This window comes from Podarcis raffonei, chromosome 5, assembly GCF_027172205.1.
Source record: "Podarcis raffonei isolate rPodRaf1 chromosome 5, rPodRaf1.pri, whole genome shotgun sequence".
NCBI classification, from domain to species: Eukaryota; Metazoa; Chordata; class Lepidosauria; order Squamata; family Lacertidae; genus Podarcis; species Podarcis raffonei.
Genome location: NC_070606.1, coordinates 66,657,005 through 66,682,307, shown reverse-complemented (window position 1 = coordinate 66,682,307; position 25,303 = coordinate 66,657,005). Strand labels below are relative to the sequence as shown.

General features: G+C 40.9%; 2 protein-coding genes across 4 annotated transcripts in view; both read right to left on the bottom strand.

The window, feature by feature from the left end:
- The window catches only part of ANKMY1 (ankyrin repeat and MYND domain containing 1), a 41,718-nt gene extending 38,637 nt beyond the window's left edge, over positions 1 to 3,081 (bottom strand). For 2 of the 3 annotated variants that reach the window (XM_053389936.1, XM_053389941.1), the window contains exon 1: positions 2,981 to 3,080. The gene's annotated coding sequence lies outside the window, so the exon portion shown is untranslated. Of the gene's footprint in view, positions 1 to 2,980 lie in introns of all 3 variants that reach the window. The other variant, XM_053389942.1, reaches the window with a different exon arrangement.
- A 930-nt stretch (positions 3,082 to 4,011) lies between these two features.
- On the bottom strand, positions 4,012 to 24,589 carry MAB21L4 (mab-21 like 4). The gene is made up of 5 exons (XM_053389935.1): positions 23,978 to 24,589; positions 17,988 to 18,210; positions 13,574 to 13,727; positions 8,663 to 9,019; positions 4,012 to 6,492 (listed from the first exon to the last, which is right to left on the bottom strand). Exons 1-5 carry the CDS (start codon positions 24,480 to 24,482, stop codon positions 6,400 to 6,402), a joined length of 1,332 nt encoding a protein of 443 aa, XP_053245910.1. The 5' UTR covers positions 24,483 to 24,589; the 3' UTR covers positions 4,012 to 6,399.
- Between the last annotated feature and the right edge of the window lie 714 nt (positions 24,590 to 25,303).

Here is a 25,303-nt window from a genome sequence, read left to right as displayed (position 1 = left end):
GGGAGCCTGTCAGTTTGTTGTTGCAGCTTACTTGGAGACCTTACAGCTGTGAGATTGGGATCGTGGGACCAGCCGTTTGACCTTGAACAGAAATGTGTTGGAAGGAAGGTTTGGTATCTGCCCTTGGCATGACAAATGTTTTGCTGGAGCAGCTGCATGAGAAAATGAACTTGATGAATGAAAAGTTGGACCTGATGAATGCTGTAGCCAGTGAATATGATTTAACAGGAAATAAGGATAAAGAAGCTATACAGCGACCAATTCAGGAATCTGGTTTGACAGGGCAAGTCCAAGGGCAGATGAGGAAGGAAGAGGCTGCGATTACACCTCAAACAACACAAATGGAGAGATCCAAAGTCCTGCAGGAGCAAAAGCCACTGCACTGGAAGATTGAACTTGGAGAGTGTCTGGAAGTTCTTGGAGTCAAGGAAGCTCTTAACTCTAGTGGGACTATGAAACAGGTGGACAACTATCTTCTGGATAACTACTTTTTGGATTACAAAGAGGATGACGGGGAGTGGGACTGTGGGGAATGGGCTAGTCTGATGAAGGAAAATGGAAATTACTACCGGATGGAATCCTCCGGAGACCCACTCCCCAAGGAGAAAGGGGAGAAATTATGAAAGAAACCAACAAAAGACAAAGAAGTGCGCAAGCACAAACAAGAACAAGAAAATCTGCAGAAGGGGCCTAGAAGAGACTTAAGGGCCTCGGACATAAGATCACCAGATTGATGGACTGGATGTAATGGTCAGAAAGGACTGACATAACCCGAGACCAGGAAGAAGGGACGTTGGATAAAAATTAGAGATATCAAGAAAAATTTCTTCTTATTTTTGGAATTAGTGCAACATTAATGAAATATCAGGGAACACGCTGGAAAGGAACTAAATTGGCTTTAGTAAAAAAGATTTAAGGAGTTATGTATGAATATGGTTTAAATTTTGAAATTTTAAGGTTTTTAAGACAAGATAAGGTTAAAGAAATAAAGGTAAATTGAATAACAGAATATATTAAAAGATGGAAAAGATATGTTGAATTAATAAATAAGATAGATTGTTAAGATAAATTATTTAAATTAAAATTGAGAAATATGGGAAGAATTTGCTGGAATAATGAATTAAGTTAGAATACAAAAAGGGAGGTGTGAGGAGGTTCAAGAAATAAGCAAATGAAAAGATGTAATTTGAGATTTGTATTTTTTCTTCTTTTTTGGTTTTTCTTTTTATCTTATTTTTTTGCTGTATTTTTCTGTTTTTTTTTCTTTTTTCATACTTATGTATTTATGAAACTTTGAATAAATATCATTTTTTTAAAAAAAGATAAGCCCTCTGGGGTTGCATTCTGGGATCGCTCCTAAAGCCAAAATCACATATAGTCAAAACACATTGTGTGAAATGGCAGGTGGGATTGCCAGAGTCTTGTTTCTTTCTCTCTCTTTTTTTGCCAAGCACTTTCTACCTCAAGGATCTCCTCTCCCCCTCCCCTATATTAACCAATCCAGACCCTGCAAAAATTATCATCTGAGGCCCTTCTCTGTGAGCCTTCTCTGTGAGAGGTCCAGAGGGTAGCAAGACAAGAATGGCCTTTTCTGTAGTGGCTTCCCACTTGTGGAATGCTCTCTCCAATAACTAATAACCAATAACACCCCCCCCCAGGGCTATGGCATTTTATTTAAAACACATAAAGGGTTTTATGATTAAGTGATATACAAATGCAGTATATAAAGATATATAAAGCAGTAAATCACTCAGCATCTACTAAAATAGCAGACAATGGTAATTGTAATGCATTGGTTCCTTCCAAACAGCCATAGGAATACATGGAGAATTCTGAATTGTCTCATTCATATATGATTATTTTAAATTAATGTACTTATTGAATACATTTATATGCCACATTTTAGGGAGGAGGTTCCACACAAGGGAACAAACACAAATGTATAAATTAAAGAATGTGCAGTACCAATATGTAAAGCACCTTTAAACAAAAGCCCAATATGACCATAAATCACAATAAAATAGTAGAAATCAGCACCACAGATTTGCACAGCCCAGTTAGTCATTGTGTAAAACAACAGTTAACAAGGCCAGCTTACAGACTTGTGGGGATATTATGGCCTGTTAATCTCACTTGAAAGAGAGTTCCGCATGTATCCTCTTTAAAGAAGCATGTGTGTCTTTAAAGCTGTAAATGTCAACTCACACATCTGAGTCATTATATAGTTGGAATTGTTATGAATTTTGGTCCTCTCAATCAGTATCAGTGGTCAAATAAATAAATTCCTTTGGAGTGTTGGATGGACTTCCCCCAAAGATCAGCTTCAGAGCTTAAGAGTACTTCTAGATCTGAGCATCCATCTGATGTCCAGGTTAAGCGGCCAGAAACATTCATGATTAGATCCCGTTCCACTGTCAACCCTCTTGAATTAATCTGTCTTTGTATAATGTTTATTATTATTGCCATAATTGCATCAGGATTTTATTTTTCTAACCTGCTTTGAGACCAGTGGTTGAAAAGCAGTATATAAGATACCAAATAAATGAATCAAATCACACTTGATCCCTTGTACTATGTTGTGCTGAAGGACCAAAGGGTCTGAATATGACTTCTTTTCCCCTTGCATGAACACTGGCAAGAAATACCAAAAATCTACATTTGGTACAGAAGTTTGTAGGACAATGCTGGCCCAAATTATTTTACCATAAAATGTACCAATGCTTGGGTGTCTGGGAGTCCTTTCTGTGCTTGTATGAGAAGGTTCACACTTTCCTTTCAGACAAGTTTTATACCCTGTGGTTCTCGCAGATAAATAATACCATGAAATGTGCCCTAAAATCAAGAAGGATCCAAATATGCCATTTGAAAAAAAAAAAATCACTATTTGAAGCCAAGCATCTGTGGGATGGATAGGGATTCAAGATAGATTCCTGATCTGGCAAGCTTCAACAACATTAACTTTAGGAATTCGTGCACTAACCTGTGTTTCTTGAGTAGAGGCTCAGTCTTGTTTTAATGTGTGTGTATGTGCAAGAGAGAGATACTTGAAAGAATCTACAGAACATGACTTCACAATGGCAGTTGGAGCTATTATTTACAGAATCAAGGAGTTATGTTTCCATGGTACTAGATTATTCCATGGTACTAGATTAAAGCAAAGATTATGGCATAATGCACACAGTGACTTGCGATCTCGATCACACGCAGTCTGTAGTCCACTGGCAGTAGGAGTACAATATGGGCATGTCTTTAAATTAACATCTTACATTAAAAACTTGACAGTACCAAACTATTGAAGGCTTTTCAGCAAAGCCAGACTAAACGTCTTTCCTTCTGCAATGTTGGATGGCAGGTTGAGAGGAGTTCCCTACCAGGACAGACTTTGCTCGTGTGCTCAAGACATCGATTCCATAATTTTGTTGCACTGTGCAAAATATGAGCAAGCCAGGGCTGAACTGATACTACCCTTGCTGGTACCTTTCCTGGGAAAATCAGAGACTCACTATGCCAGGTTCCTATTGGAAGACCAGACAAATGCTAGAACATTAGCAGTGGTAAAGTTTTTATCGGTGGTTGCAAGAACCAATGATCCCTATATTCTTAACAAAATGCTTGTTTAACCTGGAGGTAGGTTGTATGAATTGTGTATTGCTTTGTAACGATTTGTTGGGTCTCTGGACCGTAATAAAGATTGTTGTTGTGGTTGTAGATTATTCCATAGTTTCTTAGATGACAGTATGAAATGCTGTAGAGAAATGGGATTTTGGTGTGTGCTAAAGACTAAAGAAAATTGATTTGGGTAGGTGGTTCTGGACATACTGCATCTCTGGATTTTTAACTATTTCATATTTACAAGTGTATTTACGGTGTGGTGGCAAACACATCACATACTTCATGAATGCAGCATACTGGCCCGGCATCCTAGTTATCACAGGTGATGTGAAAATTTATCTCACCAGTGTTTGTAAAAGTCTAGAGTAACATGTCTCCAGTAAAACTTTGAGGCAGGAATTGGAAGGCAGGGATTAATTTAATGACCAGATATCAGGTCTCATAATTCATACAGAAGTATATCAGCACTGTGTGTTTTCCCACAATTAAGAATTTACATACGTTAAATGGATCTTAAAAGTAATTAGGACTATAAGGAAGCACTCTTAAATACATGGAACGTTTGATACAAATATGCAAAAAGATATACAGTACTTTAAACCTATTACATGAATTCTTCATATGCCTGAAAGATAGATATATTCTGTGGCAATAACAAAGACTACAGTACATGGGTTGGTCCAGCAAGGCTTTTGTAAGGCTTTGCTCGCAACAAAGCACCACATTTTACAACTAAATGAAAAATAAAATAATTGCACACTTTTGTAACTTCCAGAATTAAAGCTTCTCAGTATCCAAAACCTGTTTTTAAAGTATAGACACGCACAGGCAGAGCCTACAGCCAGTACAGTACCCTCAGCTGCACTGCACAGAGGGGTGGCCCTACCACTAGTCAAAGCGTGATAGCTGCTTTGGTGAGATGTGGAAAGGCAACAAATTATTGCAAAATTTATTATTAATGTACTTTTGCTACAAGGGAGGGATGGAAGTGCTTGTTAGGTTTTCTGCCTCAGGTACCAAAATAACTTGTCTGGCCTTAATGGGTACTATGCACCTTGACTTGGTGGGGGAATAGGTGTTATTTGCTTCTCAGCCTCAGGCAACAAACTATATTGAGCCAACACTGGCTGCAGGCTAGGCTTAGAACTGGAGAGCAGGGAGCAGCTGGCTAGTTGCAGAACACCCTTCTGCAGCCGTAGATTCGTACAAGTCCACCTTCTAGATTTGAATTTCCTCTTCACATATTGAGCTCTCACAGATGAAGGACCGGAAGATGTTTGCAGAGATGCCAGCAGATTGTTGTCCATGTTTTCATGACTCTTACAAAGGTGAGATAGGAGACCCACCACTGGACCAGTGTCTTGCCTCGGTAATGGACGGGATGAGAGCCAACAAACTGAAACTCAATCCAGGTAAGACTGAGGTACTGTTAGTGGGTGGTTCCCTGGACCAGATGGGTGGGAGCTTGCCTGCTCTTGATGGAGTTGCACTCCCTCTGAAGGAGCAGGTCTGTAGCTGATGCTTTGCTGTCACAGGTGGCCTCAGTGGCCCGGAATGCTTTCCATCAGCTTTGGCTGGTGGCCCAGCTATGCCCCGTCTGGACAGAGATGGCCTAACTACTATTGTCCACGCTCTGGTAACCTCAAGGTTAGATTACTGCAATGTGTTATACGTAGGCCTGCCTCTGAAGATGGTTTGGAAACTTCAGCTAGTGCAGAATTCTGTGGCCAGGTTGTTCACCAGAGCAAGACAGTTTGAGCATATTACCTGGTCCAACTGCACTGGCTACCAATAAGTTTCTGGGCCCAATTCAAAGTGCCGGTTTTGACCTATAAAGCCTTAAACGGCTCCAGACCACGATACCTCAAGGACCGCATCTCCATATGAACCTACCTAGACCCTGAGATCACCTTCTGAGCCCCTTCTTCATGTGCCTCCTCCTTGAGAGGTCCAGAGGGTGGCAACATGAGAACGGGTCTTCTCTGCAGTGGCTCCCTGCCTGTGGAATGCTCTCCACAGGGAAGTTTGCCTAGTGCCTTCATTATACACCTTTAGGCACCAGTCAAAAACATTTACATATATTTTCTGTTTTACAGAATGAACCATGGAAAGAGAAGAAGGGAAATCACTGATAATTTAAGGATGTAAAATGAGTATTTGAAATTGCAAAAACGTTCCTTTTTAACCAGGTCTTTGGTTGATTCGATTGACATCCTATGCCCTTTTAAAATGTGGGGTTCGGGGGGTATTGGGTTTTTGTTTTTATTCTGATTATGTATTTTGTGGTTTTATATTTTGATTTTATTCTGTGAACCGCCCTGAGACCTTCATGCATAGGGCAGTATATAAATTCAATAAATAAATAAAATAAAAAATACTACTTTCAGAGGAGCCTTGCATCTCCCTCAGGCACAGGGTTCCCTGTTCTGCTGAGACTCAAAATCTTTCACCTAGTTGTTATAGTATGTGAATATATTATTCCTTTCCCTTAATTGTTATAGAGCACTATATACATAAAATAACACTACTGTGGACATTCACTTCTTATATAAAAAACAGTGGATAGAAAATTGGACCCTCATTCCTAATGATGGTGCCGTCTGGTGATTTCCACCAGGTTACAATTACAAGTTGTCATTTTGTGTGTGCTCTTCTTGTTAAAGCAATTACCACAACAGCCAGAAATAAAAATAAGCCATTAACAACAACAGATAGGAATTTTGATCACAGGAAACTTAAAGTGAGGTCCATTCAGGCAGGAAAGCTTGTGATCCCACAGTAATGTTTTCAACTCTGGTTCTTCACCATTTTCTTGATGCTAGACAAGAGTTGTGACATAGCAGAAATCCGCTGTGTGTCTTTGATATGGTACATCTGAAACTGAATAAAATAATAGGTGTTAAGTGAAACAACATAAACATTCTGAACTGCAGACACTTTGGCATAAGGGTAGGCAGACTCCAGGCATACAAGATTTGCATTCGTATTTTGCTAAAAACCTGGAGAACCTAAAACTAAATGGAGCATATTGGAAGATACATGCGTATGAAAGATTTTATTTTTATTTTTGAGTACAAGAACTGAACAGAGTTCACAGACATTCCACATAAAAACCTTCATTTCAGTAGCATGCTTCTAGGGCAAGAGGAATGGAAGTCATTTTGTTTTCCTGTCTTTGTACTATTGGGAGTCAGAAATCGTTGCCAATCTACTGCAAATCATTCAGAAATCGACCCATAGATACAAATCGATTTGCTGCTTTAAGAAAGAAAGCTGCCAGCAGCTTCTGAACTCAGATTAGTAACTTTGTACTGAATGATTACTACTACTACTACTACTACTACTACTACTACTACTATTGTTATTACCGTATTGGCCTGAATATAAGCCTCACTTCCCCCCCAAAAAAATTCTGACTGAAAAGTTAAAGTGCGGCTTAAATTCGTAACCTTACAAAGACTGGCTTTTATGATATCACTGCTGAAACAGACAAACGGTAAAATGGAACGGGTGTGAGTGCCTGCGGATTTTTAAAGGAGCAGCTTATATTGGGGTATTGTCTTTTTTTCTCCTCCCCCCCCCCCAATTTTAAATGTGCAGCTTATATTCAGGTGCGGCTTATAATCAGGCCAACATGGTATTCATTTCATTTCTGTACTGCTTTATATTTTTACGGAAAATATTTGTCTCCACTACTTGTTCCCAGAGCACTCACAAAGATGCTTTTACCCCATATGTGTTTGTGAGTTAGACATGGGCCAAGAAGACTACAGAACAGCTTGTGACATTCATTCTGCAGTCATCCGTTCTCCAGTACAGAATTATTCCCTTCTGAAGGTGCTTTGCCAATGTAAAGGGGGTGTTGTGTTCATTGTGTATAGTCAGCTCACTGTAACATGTAATTTACCCATGTCAGACCTGTGAGTGGAGAGTATAAAACAGATACCTATTAAAAATATCAAAGAACCTTGTGGTGGCTTAAAGGCTAACAAATTTATTATGGTATAAATTTAAGTCATGATAGATTTTTTAAAAAAGGTTTCCTTCTGCTTTTACAAACTAAAGAGAGCTAAACAGCCTTCATGCAATAGCCCTGGGGAAAGGCTGCCTGCTGAGGCATGAAAGGGCTATTAGTTTAAATCTGACTTTTAATTGTGTATGTTTTCTCTTCAGTCCCATATATCAATAAAAGACACCCTCTTAGCTCTTCCCTGAAGCCTCAAGAGCAAGCTTGAATTACAGGTCCCAGGACGAAGCTAAACCATGTTGATAAGTCAGAGAGATATTTTAATAATTCAAATCAAAAAGTGTTATCAAGGCGTTGTGCGCCTTTGGCTTCCAAGTTTTGACATGGGTTTGTTTTTCATAATATTTTTAATGCATTAAAAAAAAACTTTAATCACAATGCTAGTCAAAGCTTGCAAAATTGAGATTGTGAAAATTATCAGAATCAAACAGTATCGATTCAAGGCTCAGTCATTATCACAGAGTTTGTTGAACCTTCAGGTGGTAGTAAGCGCTAGAGTAGAGTATCTCAACATACGCATGTCATCATATTTGAAATGAATCATGCCCTTACTTGTATGACTTATAACCAGCCACTTGAACTAGCGTCATAAATGTTTTTGATTTTCCCAGGCTTTTACTCTTTTTTTATTTGTGTGTTTTATCTTGTAAAACACTGATGAGAACCATATAAACCTTTTAAAACAAATAAACTAAAAAATCTGAATCACCCTTCAGTGCAGTGGGATGAAGAGCCTGTGGCCCTCTAGATACTCATAGAATCATAGAATTATAGAGCTGGAAGAAACCCCAAGGGCCATCTAGTCCAACCCCCTGCAACACAGGAATGTTTCTGGCAGCCAGCATAGCCACTGGCCAGGGATCATGGGAATTGTAGTCTTAACGACATATTGGAGGCCACAGGTTCCCCATCCCTTTGTTAGTGGTTGTACTTAGGAGTGCAAGAGTAAGCACAAAGGTCTCATAGACCGGAAGACAACCTCTCTGGTTCTCAACTATGAGCCTGTGTTTGTGAGCATATTACCTTATTAAGCAGCATATCAAAGAAGGCAGTGCTCCAATAGGCTTTATCCTCAGCTGGGAGATGAAGTGAGGCTTTGAGACCATTGTCCATCTGCTGGTGTGTTTTGCCTTCCCTTACAAAATTGAACTTCAGGAAATGCTCAGGCTCGATAGCAAAACTCTCCACTTTGGGATACAAAGAGCTCAATTCCAGGACATCATCACCCTGGAACATATTTTGCTCTGGATACAGGAAATGGGGGAGGTGTTTGGTCACTAAGCAACAAAGCAAGATCACCAGAAGACGATACACGGACCCTTCCAGATCCATCCAGTCTTCAGGGGAAGGGAAAAAGTGAGTGGCCCATAGCAACACCATCTAGGAGGAAGTATTAACAGTTAGCAAAAGGTAAAAGGCAAAGGCAATGTGGGGTGTGGGGTGTGGAATGAAAATCAGCTTTTGGGTCATCATCATCATCATTTCATCATTTTTAATCTGTATACCGTCTTTCTATCTTACAATACTCAAGGCGGTTTACAAGCTGAAGAAACAAAAAATGTACATCTTATAACAATCTAATGCAATACAAAAATGTGATAATAAAACAAAACTTTAAAATAAGCAACCTACAACAAAAAAGTAACATTCAACAATCATTAGAATAGTATAAAAAAAAATCAACATATAAAGTCGTTTACCAGAAGGAAAGGTGGACCTGTGCTTTCTTTTTCTTTTTAACCATAAATTGTGTACTGCCTAGATATACTTTTATTAAAAATACAGATTATCGGTGCTTCAATAAATATGTGTTGTCACATGTAAGAGATGAAGGGAGGCTGGTTGGATTGTTTAAGCCACAACCTTTGACTTCTGTGCATCATTTAAAGTGCTGCTAACCATAATGGCTTGAATAATATCTATTCCAATTCCAATTAAACTTTTTATTGCACTAGCCATAGGCAATGGCATTCAGAAGGAGAACAACAACAAAAAAACAATAACCATAAAAATCATTGGGCACCACACATACAATAAAACCACGGTCACGGCTACTAAAATTATTTGTTGCATTAAATAGAATAGAGTAGCAGAAGATTCTCAGGTAAGATGTGCCAAATTAAATAGAATAATATCTAAGAACCAAGTAAACCTTATTTCTGGCCTCCTAAATTTGTTTCTCATGCAAAGGGTTATGATTATACAGTGGTACCTCGGGTTACAAACACCTCGGGTTACAAACATTTCAGGTTACAGACTCCGCTAACCCGAAAGTAGTACCTCGGGTTAAGAACGTTATCTCAGGATGAGAACAGAAATCATGCAGTGGCAGTGGGAGGCTCCATTAGCTAAAGTGGTACCTCAGGTTAAGAACAGTTTAAGGTTAAGAACGGACCACTGGAAGGAATTAAGTATGTAACCAGAGGTACCACTGTATTTACTCATTTCATTTCTATACCGCTTTATATTTTTAATTTAAAAAAATCTCAAAGCAGTTTACAACACATTAAAACATCAACTAAAACAACCCAGAACAAAGCATTACTGAAGAAAGTCAAATATAAAGTATACATTGAAAGCAACAGGAAATCAAAATATTACCTTTAAGATTTCAAAATAAAACATTACAAAGGAGGTCAACTACAGAATGCACATTTAACTTAGCAAAGCTAACTAAAAACATTATCTTAGCCATTTCAGAAGAAAACATTACTAAAGGAAGTCAAATGTGAAATGCAATTTAAAATAGCATAATTAACAAGAGAATAAAATATTGCCTTAAGTACAGAACATAGATTGCCCAAATCTATCAAGTAAGTTCAGGAATTCCCTGTTCAGGTGCCCTTAACATTTTTGTCATTGTCCTCTGAATGACTGTTCTGCCTCTGCTTCCTTATTGCCCTCAACCTATGGCAAGAGTGTCATGCAGGAGGGACCATATGTATGTGCTCTAAGTAGTTGCCATCTTGGCCCTTTCTTCACCCCTAGAATAAGCTGGCAGGGTTAGGGTTTGCTTATTCAGTACAAAATCTATCCCAATTTAGTCAGCCCTAAATTACACTCAAATTGGTGGCCTAGCTGAGCTGGAACTTTATCCTTGTTGCTTGGGAAGTGTGTTGCTGCATTAATGTTTCCTCGGCACTTATTCTAATGATTAAGAGACCCACAAACAGCTTTTTATCAAACCAAAGCAACTCATGAAGTTAAGGCCAATCAGGTAAGCTTTGTAAACTCAAGACAATTAAATACACAATTTGCAAACAAAGCTGAACAAAAACAAGCTAAAATGTGTTTGTTCTGAAATTGGCCCGGTTCCTAGAACAATCTTGCATCTAGCTACAATAAAAAGTGCAACAACTCCGAGAAGATGCCCGTAAGCCATATGGCATGTATCCAAGATTTTGTAAAACATGTTCTGCCGCTTTGTGTTCTCTATCCTGAAGTGGTGAGAGATGAAGCACGTCCCAAAAAATGAAATGCAAACTAAACAGCAACGTAGGTGTCCAGCTATCGCCATGTTGCAGTGCTGTAAAAGCATCAAGTCTGAAGTTGCTTGCAACAAGATAGAAAATGTGCTGCACAGCCTAAACTCAGCACGTGGAACCTAACACTGGTGCTTCAGAACGATAAAACTAAAGTTCTCAAAGTGTGAAGTCAGCTAATAATGACTTAAGCAGTACCCCAGTTCACCCTTCATACAATCTCCCAGTCAAATCATGTGAAGCAGAAAGATGTTGCTCCCACCATTATTTTTAATAATAATAATAATAATAATAATAATAATAATAATAATAATAATAATAATTTATACCTCGCCTATCTGGCTGAGTTTCCCCAGCCACTCTGGGCGTCTCCCAATCGAGTGTTAAAAACAATACAGCATTAAATATTAAAAACTTCCCTGAACAGGACTGCCTTCAGATGTCTTTTAAAAATAAGATAGCTGCTTATTTCCTTGACATCTGATGGGAGGGTGTTCCACAGGGCTGCTGCCACTACCGAGAAGGCCCTCTACCTGGTTCCCTGTAACTTCGCCTCTTACACTGAGGGAACCGCCAGAAGGTCCTCGGCGCTGGATCTCAGTGTCTGGGCTGAACGATGGGGGTGGAGACGCTCCTTCAGGTAAACAGGACTGAGGCCGTTTAGGGCTTTAAAGGTCAGCACCAACACTTTGAATTGTGCTCGGAAACGTACTGGGAGCCAATGCAGATCTCTCAGGACTGGTATTATGTGGTCCCAGCAGCCACTCCCAGTCACCAGTCTAGCTGCTGCATCTGGATTAATTGCAGTTTCCATGTCACCTTCAAAGGTAGCCCCACGTAGAGCACAATGCAGTAGTCCAAGCGGGATAGAATTAGAGCATGCACCACTCTGGCGAGACAGTCTGCAGGCAGGTAGGATCTCAGCTTGCGTACCAGGTGGAGCTGGTAGACAGCCGCCCTGGACACAGAATTAACCTGCGCCTCCATGGACAGCTGTGAGTCCAAAATGACTCCCAGGCTGCGCACCTGGTCCTTCAAGGACACAGTTACCCCATTCGGGAGCTGGGAGTCCTCCACACCAGCCCACCCCGTCCCCCAAAAACAGTACTTCTGTCTTGTCAGGATTCAACCTCAATCTTTTTCTTTCTCAAAAAGGAGCTATGGGGAGAAGGGGCACAATTTGGAGCAGAACTACGGTACATGGGGAGAGGAGATTTAACCCTTAGCTCCATGCCTGATACACATTTTCCACCAAAGCAGGTATTCACAATGGAAAGGAAAATATAGACATATGTTTTGTGCTCCATGACTAACAGCAGCTTGGAGGGGGGAGGGTTGGGATCTGCACTGAAGAACCATCAGAGGAGCTTTAAAAAAACACAAAATCCACACCACCTGACCCCAACCATGGTTGCTTTGTTGAAACTCCCACATCATGTCTACTTTGGCCTACATTGTAACAACAAGAATAACAAAATGTTTCCATGGCATTTGGGATTAAGCAAAACAAAGGACAAGGGAAGAGAGATCCTAGATTCATTAGGAAAACATCTGAGAATGACTACCACGTCAAGTTTCATAACACTTTCCCAGTTTTAAATATTTAACCTGTTTGCATTCACATTAGGGTCACTAATTGCAGGTTGGGATTCAATCACATCCCAGAAAATTCAGGTCGATTAACTAAAGTGAATTTGGATCTCTTGTGCAACAAAACCTGCTCCCCTCCTAAATGTGACTTTTATTGAATTATTGAAAAACGCACTGGAATGTATAGGGTAACAATTACTTGACCCAACATCATATAACACTCCCACAAACAAATCAGAATTAATGCTTAATAAATAGCCAATATTGCATAACCTCCCTGCAAACTGAATACTCAATAGCAGATATTCTGAAAGTGATGTAGATCTCCCTTATTCCCAATTTGCAAACTGGGTACAGGGCTGAGAGGCCAAAATCATGTATTTTAATACATGTGGGTAATTGACAAATCTCTGCTTTGCTCAGCTCATTCATATGAGCCACTGTGCAGAGAGAGTAACCAACAGGTTTGCACATAAAAGGTCACAGCATCCTTCTCACTGTGTCTCTGAACCAGTGCTTCCCCACCTTCACCTTCTTAGATGGCACACATATGTTGCACTATGGGCTCTTCCACCTCTGCAGGAAATGGCGTCAGAGAGGGGCTAGCAATCATTACATAATATATTATAGGCTGTTTACAGATTCGGGTGTTAAAAACAGCAGCAGAACCCTGCCCTGGTACTTCTTAGTACTGGGTGTGGGGATTTTAAAATAACAAATGAGGCAGAGCTGCTTGTTTTCCCCGCATACTTGCCAGGAAGCATACGCTGCTGTTCTGCCTACCATTGCGCAAGCAACAGCTTGCTCCAAGGCAAATAAGCCACATCAAAAGGACTGAGATTAACAGTCCAGAAAAACCTACCTTCAAGTGGTGAAATGCAAGCCCACATTTCTTGCCTTCCTCTCTCCAGTTCTCATGGGCGACTTGATCAAGGAGGCGGAGGCTATCTAAACGATACCCCTTTAGGGTGCTCACAATCTGAATGAGTTTCAGGATGGGACGGTTGGTGGAATATCTAACAAGAGAAACACATGGTTAGAAGTTGAAATATTTGAGGATTTCAGGGTAGAATTGACTACAGAGGGGAACCAATACACCAGAGGTGTACACCAGACAATGAAACATTGTCATCCATGATGTACGGTAGATTGTGTCAACAGATTAATATCCCAAGCTGAGCCCCCTCTGAGGGGAGGACTAAGGGACCCCTGACCATTAGGTCCAGTCGTGGCCGACTCTGGGGTTGCGGCGCTCATCTCGCTTTATTGGCCAAGGGAGTTGGCGTACACCTTCCAGGTCATGTGGCCAGCATGACTAAGCCACTTCTAGCGAACCATAGCAGCGCACAGAAACACCGTTTACCTTCCCACCGGAGCGGTACCTATTTATCTACTTGCACTTTGACGTGCTTTCGAACTGCTAGGTTGGCAGGAGCAGGGACCGAGCAACGGGAGCTCACCCCATAGCGGGGATTCAAACCGCCGACCTTCTGATCGGCAAGTCCTAGGCTCTGTGGTTTAACCCACAGTGCCACCCGCGTCCCTGAGGGGAGGACTACATTGAAGCTATTGGGCCAATAGAGATGGTGATCTGGTCACTGCCAACTTTCATTTTTTCCCCTAAGGAAGGACGCATCGATTCCAAACACAGCAAATAAGCATAACATGCAAAGCATCAGAAGAGACCTCAGCCACACAGACACATACAAGCCCCCCCAAATCCCCATATTCTTGAGTACACAGATTTGTCAAAAGGCAAGGTTATCTATCACCTTTGGCAGTCAAGTCATGATAGACAGGGCTATCATGCATTTGCTAATGTATCTGTGGCACACAACATACGCAGAGTCCTATATGCATATGCACAGTAATGCAGGAACAATATCCCTCAATTATGAGGGATAACATTTGTTCATTATTAGGGGAATATACATACGATTCTGTGAATGTATATGCTATATAGACATAGTAAGCAGGGGTTGGGTCAGAACAATTCAATAACATTTCCCCATCACATGTTGACTTTTCACAATGTTACAACCCTGTATGCTATTTTGGTTTTAGGTATGCAGATGTTTGAGCCACTCCTTTATCTGCAAATTCCTTCAAAGATGTAACCCGAAAATCAGTCACAAGTGTGATGGCCAAACCCATAACTCTCCTTCATACTGCAATCATGTTCCTCACAGATGTGTGGTCTGGATTTTGGGCATGGCTATCCCGCCCACAGTCTTTCAAGTTTGTTCAGGCAAAATAGCTCTTCCGCTTCGCCTCTAACCTCTGTAGCAGATGCATCTCTTTCATGAACTGGGGAGACTTACTGATTTGTGAGGTAAAGTTTGAAGGTGCCCAACACTGACAGCATAATTCATCTTAAATTCAACTGCCAAAAAAAAGCAAAGGCTTCAAAACTTGCTGCTCAAATGTTGATGAGGGGCAAAATGTTCAGTTCTCATATTTGCACACATTGATTAAGTGAATGTATGCAAAATTAATTTGGGATTTGGTTTACCACCATGACAGATCTAAAAGATGGAGAAAGATGCTTTCAAACTGACCCCTTCCTACTGTGTAACCTTCCCATTGAATTGCTTCCGGCTAGATCTTTATACTGTAGTTAACTGTTCTCAACACGTCTCCTGGGTCAGTTGTTGACTTCAACCAAGACAACTCTTCTTCTTCCTCTATCTACTCCTTCCATATTGGTCAATAGGGGACCTTATCATTAAGGAACAGCTATTTTGAGAATGACCCTGACAAAGGCAGATTAAACTGATCTGTCTCATTCTCATATTAGTTGAACTGACTTGGGGGTTATTCACACTTATCTTTCCTCCACTCTTTCTGGCATAGTTCATGCTGAAAAGCTCCATGTCTGAGTGTGTAAAAGCTCTCCCTGCAAAACCTGAGCTTTCCTTGCAAAACTCACTCTTTAAAGCTCAATCGGAGCAAACAGTAATCCGTGGAAAATCCAAATTGGCGTTTGCTCCAACTGACTGTTAAAGAGCGGGTTTTCATGTTGAAAACTCAGGGCAAAAAACCCCAGATAAACTGTTTGGACATGGAGCTTCTAAGTGTGGACCTGTGTCTGGAAAGAGTAGGGCAAAACAGCCCTTATCTTCACAGGAACAAAACTGGTTCCAGGTCATCCCGGAAATAGCTTGTTTATGAGTTCATGACTTAGGGCACGTGGGAAGGCATACGAAAACATTCTAGAAACCTAGGGCAATTACCCACAGTTAGTCAGGGCCAACTGCCCTCTGGACCACATAGATTAGGACCCAAACAGCTAGCATTGCCTGTGCATCCACTGAAAACTCACTAGCTCATCTCACTGCCGGTTTATGGTACTCAGCAGCATAAATCCAATTTTAGCTGCATAAATGCACTAGAACCGTTTTTCAAATGCTGTGTCCCTAGAGCAGGGGTCAGCAACCTTTTTCAGCCATGGGCCGGTCCACGGTCCCTCAGACCATGTGGTGGGCTGGAATATATTTGGGGGGGGGGATGAACGAATTCCTATGCCCCACAAATAACCCAGAGATGCATTTTAAATAAAAGGGCACATTCTACTCATGTAAAAACACTCTGATTCCTGGACCGTCTGCGGGCCGGATTGAGAAGGCGATTAGGCCGCCTCCAGCCCACGGGCCTTAGGTTGCCTACCCCTGCCCTAGAGCATAGATGAAGGCAAATAAATATGCACAAAAGGGATACATTTATACCGTAATTTATAATGAAATATACAGGACTTTCTTGTAGTCCAGGGGTGGGGAACCTGCAGCCCACAGACAAATCTATATTTTATACCTATACTATATTTTATACCTTTCCATGCAGAAATTATTAGCTTCACAGTCCCGTGTGAAAAGCACAGCAATTAAGAATTTAAAATAACATCTGCTTCCTTTCTTAAAATACTCATGATCTACCCAGGCTGGCCTCCTCCTCGCTTCCCACCCTTCAAAGATTTTAGGAGGTGATAATGCTGGTGAATCTCATGCCTGAACAAGTTACCTAGGAAAGCTGCAGAGCCATCATCTCTGACAACTTTAAAGTAGAGGCTATCAAACATAGTGCACTGACTCTGTGACATTGTTTGGTCCAATATTCCTTGAGTCATCATCTGACATAAAATGTTCTTGCAGAAATATGGAGCCAATTAATTATCGATCTCATACTCTATTCTAAGACAGGATAAGCTACACTGAAAGCATCATGGCATATATGTATCCAATGTATATAATTAGGAGATAGGATGTAGCTTGCATTTCATGATGAAGCAGACCCAGAAGGGAGAAGCATTTCCCTACAAATAGAAAAAATCTTGCATTTTGCCAAAACTCCATGCTGCAGTATTTTAAAAAATTACAAGTTGCTAAGAATGTTCATTAGTCTGTAATGCATTGGTTGTGGATGTCATAGTGCGCGCACACACAGTTCTCCAATTAAATGTACACCAATATAGCTTTTTAATTCAGTTTTGTAAACACCGGAAATGCAAAAACGGATTTTGCTTCATTGGTGAAAATGGCCTAATGCTGAATTGGCCAATATATTACCTAAATGGCTGTTTAAAGTCACTTCTTTATTAGTTTTCATCCTTTTGCTGTTTTACTTTTTTTGTTGCATCTGTCATTGCTTTTAGCTTGAATCATGCCCAAGGCAGCTAAAAACAATGCTAGATACAAAAAGGGGCAATCCACACCCACCCACACTCACACACAAAGATGGGATGTAAATATTTATAATAAAATAAAGAATGAATCCATTCCAAAGCAAAATCCACATTTTAGAATGAATATGCCTGAATATTTTGTTAGGCTAAGCTGGAGTCGGGACTGGAAAAAATGGTTTCACTCTAGATAGAACTGTTTATAATCTTAATGGCAGTACTGACAAAATAACTTTTGTGTTTGTTACCCTACCTTGTCTTAGAACTCTTCAGATTCACAAAAAGAGAGAAAAATTATTCCTACCATAATGATGATGGTGATGATGATAATGATGATAATGATGATGTTTGTAGACCTCATGACTGGAGAGAGGCACACAACAGTTTTGTGACAAAGGAGGTGTATGGAGTTCATTGGTTTTTGTATATGATTTCTGAAGCGTGTAGGATTTTGACCCTTCACTCTCCTCCACGCAACTCAAGAGAAATCTAGTTACACAACATGCATATTCTAGAGAAGACATGACAGCTGAGACACTCTAAAAGATGCTCCTTTCCCCTAAGGTAGCATTCATAGCAACAATACAGGATTGCACTTTACCTCCAGTGATAGTAACTGGCAGGGATGTAGTCAGCTTCCTGAGTGACTTTACTCATGCTGCCTTGTGGGAAACCCTTTTCTCGCCAATTGTTGCTGAGTTTCAGAACATCCTGCTTTCTCCTTATTACAGGGACGACATTGAAGCAGATCATTTTCCATCCACTGGACACTAGCAAAGGCAGCTGCATGTCATCATCCTTCAGCCTCTCAGCACTGAGTTCACCTGGAGAGGGTCAAGGGAATAAATGCAATTAGAGATATGCACGCCAGTGTCTCTTTTCCAGGTTCCCACCATGGTCTTGTTTATTTTGGAAACAATACTCCCATCAGAAATAACAGAAAAGGAACCAATGTAGATCCTCTGTATAACTGTGAAGTGGCACAATTAGCAACCTTCATCTAACCCCCCCCCCCAAAAAAACCAGCAAAGCATTTTAAGGCCTATTGTGGAGAAGAATAATTTGCTTGAGAGATGGTTTAGCAAAATTAAATTTAAGTTAAGCCACACTGGAATCAGCAGAACAACCTAGGACTAAACTATTACTAGATTGTGCCCCATTGTATACATATATAAATATATAGCCAAAGGAGTATGCATATATAATCCCTATATGTTCCTAGCTACAAGGTTACTCCCCACCCCCTTCATTAAATCAGTGGCAATATTCTCACTCAGTGTTTTTAAAAATTAATTTACTACATTTATATACCACTTTCCCCTCCAAAGAGCTCAAGGTGGTATACATGGTTCTGCCCTCCCCATTCTGTCTCCACAACAACTTTGTGAAGGAAAATTAGACTGAGAGACAGTGACTCGCCCAAGGTCACAATTCAACACTCTAACAACTACACCTTCTTCTTCTTTGGCGATCACTCGTAGCCAAGTAGGATTGTCTTTCATGAACACGGTCTTAACTGTGAGTCTGTAAGTGTCAGGAACTGGGCAGAGGAGGAATGGTGGAGACTGCCTCCCCATCCTGGTCCTTCCATGGAGGAAGAATACAGTATAGATTTACAACAGGGGTTTGAGGGAGGTCGCAGAGGCAGATGAGGGGGAAAGTCGTGAAATCATGGGAGAGCCAGAGCAGTAGCTGGCTGACACACTGTCATTAGAAAGCATTCCATACCCTCCATCTCCCAGAACCCGGCGGGCCTTAAAAGTAGGAGAGCAAAGAGCACAAAGACAGAGGGTACATAACAGCACCTGTAGAGGAGATGATGAGGATGACAAATGAGGAAGTGGGATAGATGGAGAGGTGGAGATTCACTCAGGATAACATCATTATCCAAGAGGCTGGTTTCTATAGCCTCTCTCTGTAAAGATTGAAATAAAAAAGGACTGTAAGAAAGTTTTCCTTGTCTTTATAATTTCCTGGGCAACCAGCTGGGGGCCGCTGACAACATCCTGACAGTAAGTGACTGTGGAGTTCTGGATCCACACATCCTTCCACAGTGGGGACATAGATTTCCGAGCAGAAGTTGATCATAGTGAGGGTTTGCCAAATGTGCCTTCCTCTTAGCACGTTTCTCCCTTTTGTCCTGAGTTTGAGCGTCCAAAGTTCATGACACCTTTGGTAAAGGCTGTTCTCCAATTGCAGCGCTCACAGGCCAGTGTTTCCCAAATGTTGATATTTATATTACATTTTAAAAGATTTGCCTTGAGAGAGTCTTTAAACCTCTTTCGTTGACCACCAGCATTACTCTTTCCATTTTCAAGTTCGGAATAGAGTAGTTGCTTTGAAAGACGATCATCAGGCAAAGTTGATATTGAAGAATCATTGCTTCGACACTGGTGATATTTGCTTCTTCCAGTACACTGGCATTAGTTTGCCTCTCTTCCCAAGTGATGTGTAAAAAATTTTGGAGACACCATTGATGGAATCTTTCGAGGAGTTGGAGATGGCATTTATAAGTGGTCCATGTTTCACAACCATACAGTAAGGTTGGTAGTAAAATAGCTTTGTAAACAAACATTTCCCTGCGAATGTCCCAGTCCTCAAACACTCTGAACCACTATACCACACTGGCTTTCAGTATGGGTTAGGGCCAAACCCAGTGACTGAAATCATGATAGTTTATATCTAACAAATAATGCTTGTCCAACTTCTCTACACATTTAACATTCATTCAGTGATCTACCAAACTGCATTTTGCACACGCACTTCTGAAGAAGTTACATCCTACCTCGTTTTTTTGTAGCCAGTTTAGATTCCTAGACACAAAAGACTGTTTCTGCATATTTGTTGTGTTCTGAATTCCCTTCTTTTAATTTTTTCCCAAAAACTGCACCTCAAAGAGTTCCTTATATCATAACCAAACAAATGCAATTAGAGGGGAGAAAATAAATTTGTATGATGTAAGATTAAGAGTTTAGGATTGGTGCTTGTTACCACTTGTCTCTCATTATTGCTGACAGGTTGCTAGGAAAGTTTGATTGACCTATTCATTTAGCATTATTGTGACAACTGCAAAGCTGTCCTCCTACAAGCTATTTGTGGAATAAATTGTAGGCACAAGCTGAATGTATGCTACACACAGAACATAGCATTCTGAATCTCTGGCATGTGGAATCCCTAAGAGCCAGAATTTCCAGATACTGCTGTTAGAAGCATAAAAAGAGTCACATTTTCCAAAACGTTAGGATGCCAAAACTTCCCACCATTCATACCAATGAACCAGGTTCCAGAAATAGTCCGGCACATCCGAATCTAAACTGCTGAGAAAGCCTCTCTATGTATAGGAATTCTGGAAGTGGAAAGATGGATTCAAAACCATCAGGCCTCTGTGCCAGTTCTGCTCTTCCTCGCCTTAGTTCTGCAGAAAAGAAATGACCTTCATCTGTCTCTCTGTAGCAGGGATAATGGATATGGCCTAAATTTGGATTTCTGCTCATCTAGCTTGTGGTAAATTCCAGCAGGCATTTTAAGGTCACGTTCGGTTTTGTGATCATTTTGTTATTGTTTCATTTTCTGCATGGTTTGTTTTTATGTATGCTGCTTAGAAACGCTAATCATTAAATGGTATATAAATGCCTTAAACAAATAATATAAATAAAGAAACAATACCTCTAGGCTCCTTTCTGCGAAGCAAAACGCCACTTTAAAGATAGGATTAGAAGAACCAAGTAAATGACTTGAAAACAACATATAGGCATATATACGCCAGAGGTAGATACAGTGGTACCTCGGGTTACATACGCTTCAGGTTACAGACGCTTCAGGTTACAGACTCCGCTAACCCAGAAATAGTACCTCAGGTTAAGAACTTTGCTTCACGATGAGAACAGAAATTGTGCTCCAGCAGCGTGGCGGCAGCAGGAGGCCCCATTAGCTAAAGTGGTGCTTCAGGTTAAGAACAGTTTCCCGTTAAGAACAGACCTCCGGAACAAATTAAGTACTTAACCCGAGGTACCACTGTAACGCCATGTATGGAAGCCTGGTGCAGCTTGCTTGCTTATTTATTTAATTTAATTTATATACTGCCCTATACCCACAGGTCTCAGGGCGGTTCACAGAATAAACACAAAATATAAACCACAAAATGCATTTTCAAAATAAAAACAACTAAATAACTCCCCTCCAAAAAAACAACAACACATTTTAAAAGGGCATATCAACCAAAGGCTTGGTTAAAAAGCACATTTTTCTAGTCCTTCAAGGTCTCACCAAATCTGTCAGCGACAGCAAAACATTTTTTTCAAAACTTATTCAAAGCACTGCAGCATCCTGATGAGAATGTGAATCGCACCTTCCTAGTTACCAGATCAATAATTTAATGAGCAGGAAAGGGTGATGACCTCCCTCCCAGCTGATATTCATGGGTGGTTGTTTGTGTGTGTGTGTGCAAGTGCGTAGAATGACCATACCTACCCTCTGGCTACCACCCTGATTGTTGGTGTACAGAGGATTGGAGTAGAGTGAATATGGCCCATAAGCCAGAATTGGGTTAGCCACAGCCCTGATACGAGAGAGGAGGCTCATTCTGGTCATCACCCACCTTACCCCAGATGGTGGGTAGCACCCAGAGAAACGACTCTGAAAATAACTGCAGTACATGGGCAAGCTAATCTGTAAGCAGACATCTCTTTAAAAGTGTGTGCTGTTAGCAGTAGTCTCACAGCTTGAAGTGTGGGGACATGGTCTGGACCCCCTATAGTATGAAACTCCTCCCAGGGAAGTTTACTTCGAACCTGTTTTCATATCTTTTTGGCCACAAGTGAAGATTGCTTTCTTAGCCTTTTCCTATTATGTTCCTGCTTTTATTGATGCCTGTATTTTGCTGATTCAGTAGCTGTTTTGTATGGTAGATTTTTTTAGTACACTTCTATTATTTTATTTTTTTGAAAATTTCATGGATAATTTTATTTTTACTGAAGTCTGGTACAGAAAAATAATAAATAATATCTAACGCTCTGGGGTTGGAATTGCCAGGCAGCCTGTGGGGTCTTAGCCCCAATCTAGTGTATTTCAGGCTCAATTCATGAATACCCAGTTTTATACAGAAAAAATACATGGTGCGAGTACTGTTCTAGCCAGCTCTCCGATAAGCATAGTTTACTGTGCAATCCTATGCATGATTACTCAGAAGTTCCACAGAGTTCAATAGTACTTATTCTCATTCCCAAGAATGCATGGACAGAATTGCAGCCTAAATAACTTTTACAATGTCAAGCTACCTCTACTGGGTGTTCTGTGAAAATTCTCCTCTTGCAAGAAGTTCTCTTGCTCCAGGCCAGCAAGTCTTCCCTCCTTGCCAAACCTGACTGAAAGGATCATGAAACCAGAGGTAGGAGGCTCAGAGATCCCTGAAGCTCTGAGTCAGGCCCTGAGACCCGGCAACCCCATGAAACCCTGATTCATTTTTCGGAATGGATTCTTTCCTAGTTTGACATAAGGCACCTGCAATGATGAGGTGATGCACAACTCTCATGGGGTGTAACGGCATGCACAAAACAGATTGAAAAATCAACAAACAGATCAACAGAAAAATGCACTTGTCAAAAAGCAAACAGAAACCAAGTGCAGGGCTTTCCTGGAACATGAAACAGGCCAGGGCTAGCTGGTTGTTTGTTTCCATGCAGCGAAGACAGGGCAAAGGGTACTGCAGAATAATATATTGTGAGCTTCACTGTCACTATGGCTGTGAATGAGTGTCTAGGGATATTAATCAAAGAATCATAATGGTCCTGATAATGACAGAGTGGGACTTTCTTGATGGCCTGGGAACCAGCCTTCAGCACATGACAACCCTTGGAGCTAGAGAAAGGGGCAGAGGTGCAGTCTGCAGTTTGATTTTTGGAAAGAGAGAGCGGAGACTTTCTAACTGGAACCAATGTGCAGACTGTCAGCAGGAAGAGGAGAAGCACACAAGTTTCTCCCCAGGAATCAGATGCACAGTTAGCTTACTGTAATTGTATCTGCTTGCTTCTACCATGTTTAGTGACAAATAAAGCCATCACATTGTGCCATAGGCAAGAGGAAAACCATCAGGGCAGAAGTGCACTTAACTGGAACTGAAACAGGGGTTCAGCATGCACTCTGTACAGAAAGAAATTATCATGCCTACAGCTTTCCCTCCTTTCCATTACCATCATTGCACATATGGGTGTGAGAGTGTGCAGTTTATTTAAACATTTATATGCCACCTTATATACTGTACAATTCAAGGTGCGTGAAAATACCCTTCAAGTATAAACATATCCTGGCACTCGATCCCAGTCACACTTGGGTGATATTATGTATGTGTTCTAGCTTAAGAACATGCTTATCTGAGAGTGACCACCGATATCTGGTCTCCTGCTGTATTATTCCTCCGATCTTCTCTCCTTTCCCTCTCGTTAAGTCTTATACTATGCATGTTGACTCAGAAGTTCCAAAGAATTAATTCCCAGCCCCTACTTGTCTGTCTTTTTCTTTCTGCCTGTCTCTTTTTCTCTCTCTTACACACCCACCCACAGACACACCTTGTTTGTTTCTGTTTCAGACAAATACCTGGTTTGATAAGGGACTGGTGCTTGCAATGCACAATTGCAGCAATGATCAATTCTTTCAGGAGATGAAGGACCTTGCCTGGCACAATGTGGCCACTGGATTCAGTACCACCCACGGCACTGAATACATCTTCTTTGGTCCAGTTTTCAGGGTGAGCACCTTCCTTAGGTACTCCTACATAGCAAGATCCTGGCATCTGGTAGTTCCCACGGGTAACCTTCTCAGAGTCGCTCTGTTCACCTGAACACTCCTGCATCAAGAGGGCATCCGCATCGATACACAAGGGAACCTCCATGCTTACTTCATCCTCAGCAGCAGAGAGGGCAAATTCCAAGGCTTCCAGGTTTCTTGAATAATCCACTATAAACCTGGGGTCCATTGCATTGACTCTCTCCAGTACAATAAGCAGAATGTTCTCTGCTTTCTGGAAACACTCAACTCTCCGGCTTTCACGGGACAGAATCACCTGGAGATAGCTATTCCAGTGAACAACCTTTGCGGCCATGGCTGAAGCGTGGCACAGAAGAAACCCCTCCCGAAAGTTCCTCTGCTGTTTCTGAAGCAGACAAAAACATTGATGCAGCTGCACACACAAAGATATGCCTGCAGGTGGGAGGAGACAGGCAAGGCAAAGTGGGCTGGAGCGGGGAGGAGTAGCATATGAAGAGGAATTCCACTGAAGCGTGAATAAACCTTATGTTTTCCTGTTACATAGTTGATAGAGTGCCAAGGTATTTTAAAATAGTCATTGTGAAACTGGTACGTTCAGGTGAGCCAACTGAGACATCCGGTTGTCTGGCTACCTATTCTAATACCACAGAATCATCCCACCCAGCAAGCCTGAAAAACTGGGCTAACTGGTATAAGTCCACATGGCTCATTGATATTAAAGTAGACCTAACCTACGCCAGCTGGAGAAGTGACTCTATGAATTCGTGTGATTTAAATTCAGTACTATTTGCAACCATTAACAAACCCTCACCAACATTTCGAAGGAATGTGAAATGAAATTCGCTTCTAATACTGTAGATTAAAAAGCATGGGAGAAGGTGTAAGTTTCCATCTCAGTTGCTCGTTATTCCAGTCTTAAGATCAGCTCTACGCATCGCCACATCAGATTGCAATTTTAAAAATATAGATTATGAAAATTCGTATTTCTGAACGAACTATTAGAGTACACATTTTTGTATGCAATTGTGCCCAATATACGGTTTTTTCAAAGAATGTTTCCCTAATATTTTCCCTAACGTAATGCATTTCTGTATATTCTTTTCACAAGTATGTGGCATTTGTGCATACTTTATATGGATGTTTGTTCACATTACT

Excerpts from the sequence above, each read along its gene's own strand:
- MAB21L4 (XM_053389935.1), bottom strand. The coding sequence starts at position 24,482 with ATGGCCGCAAAGGTTGTTCACTGGAATAGCTATCTCCAGGTGATTCTG. Across the intron at positions 9,020-13,573 it reads TTGCATTTCACCACTTGAAG|ATGGTGTTGCTATGGGCCAC; the intron begins GTAGGTTTTTCT and ends ACTTCCTCCTAG. Across the intron at positions 6,493-8,662 it reads TTGATATGCTGCTTAATAAG|TTTCAGATGTACCATATCAA; the intron begins GTAATATGCTCA and ends TATTTTATTCAG.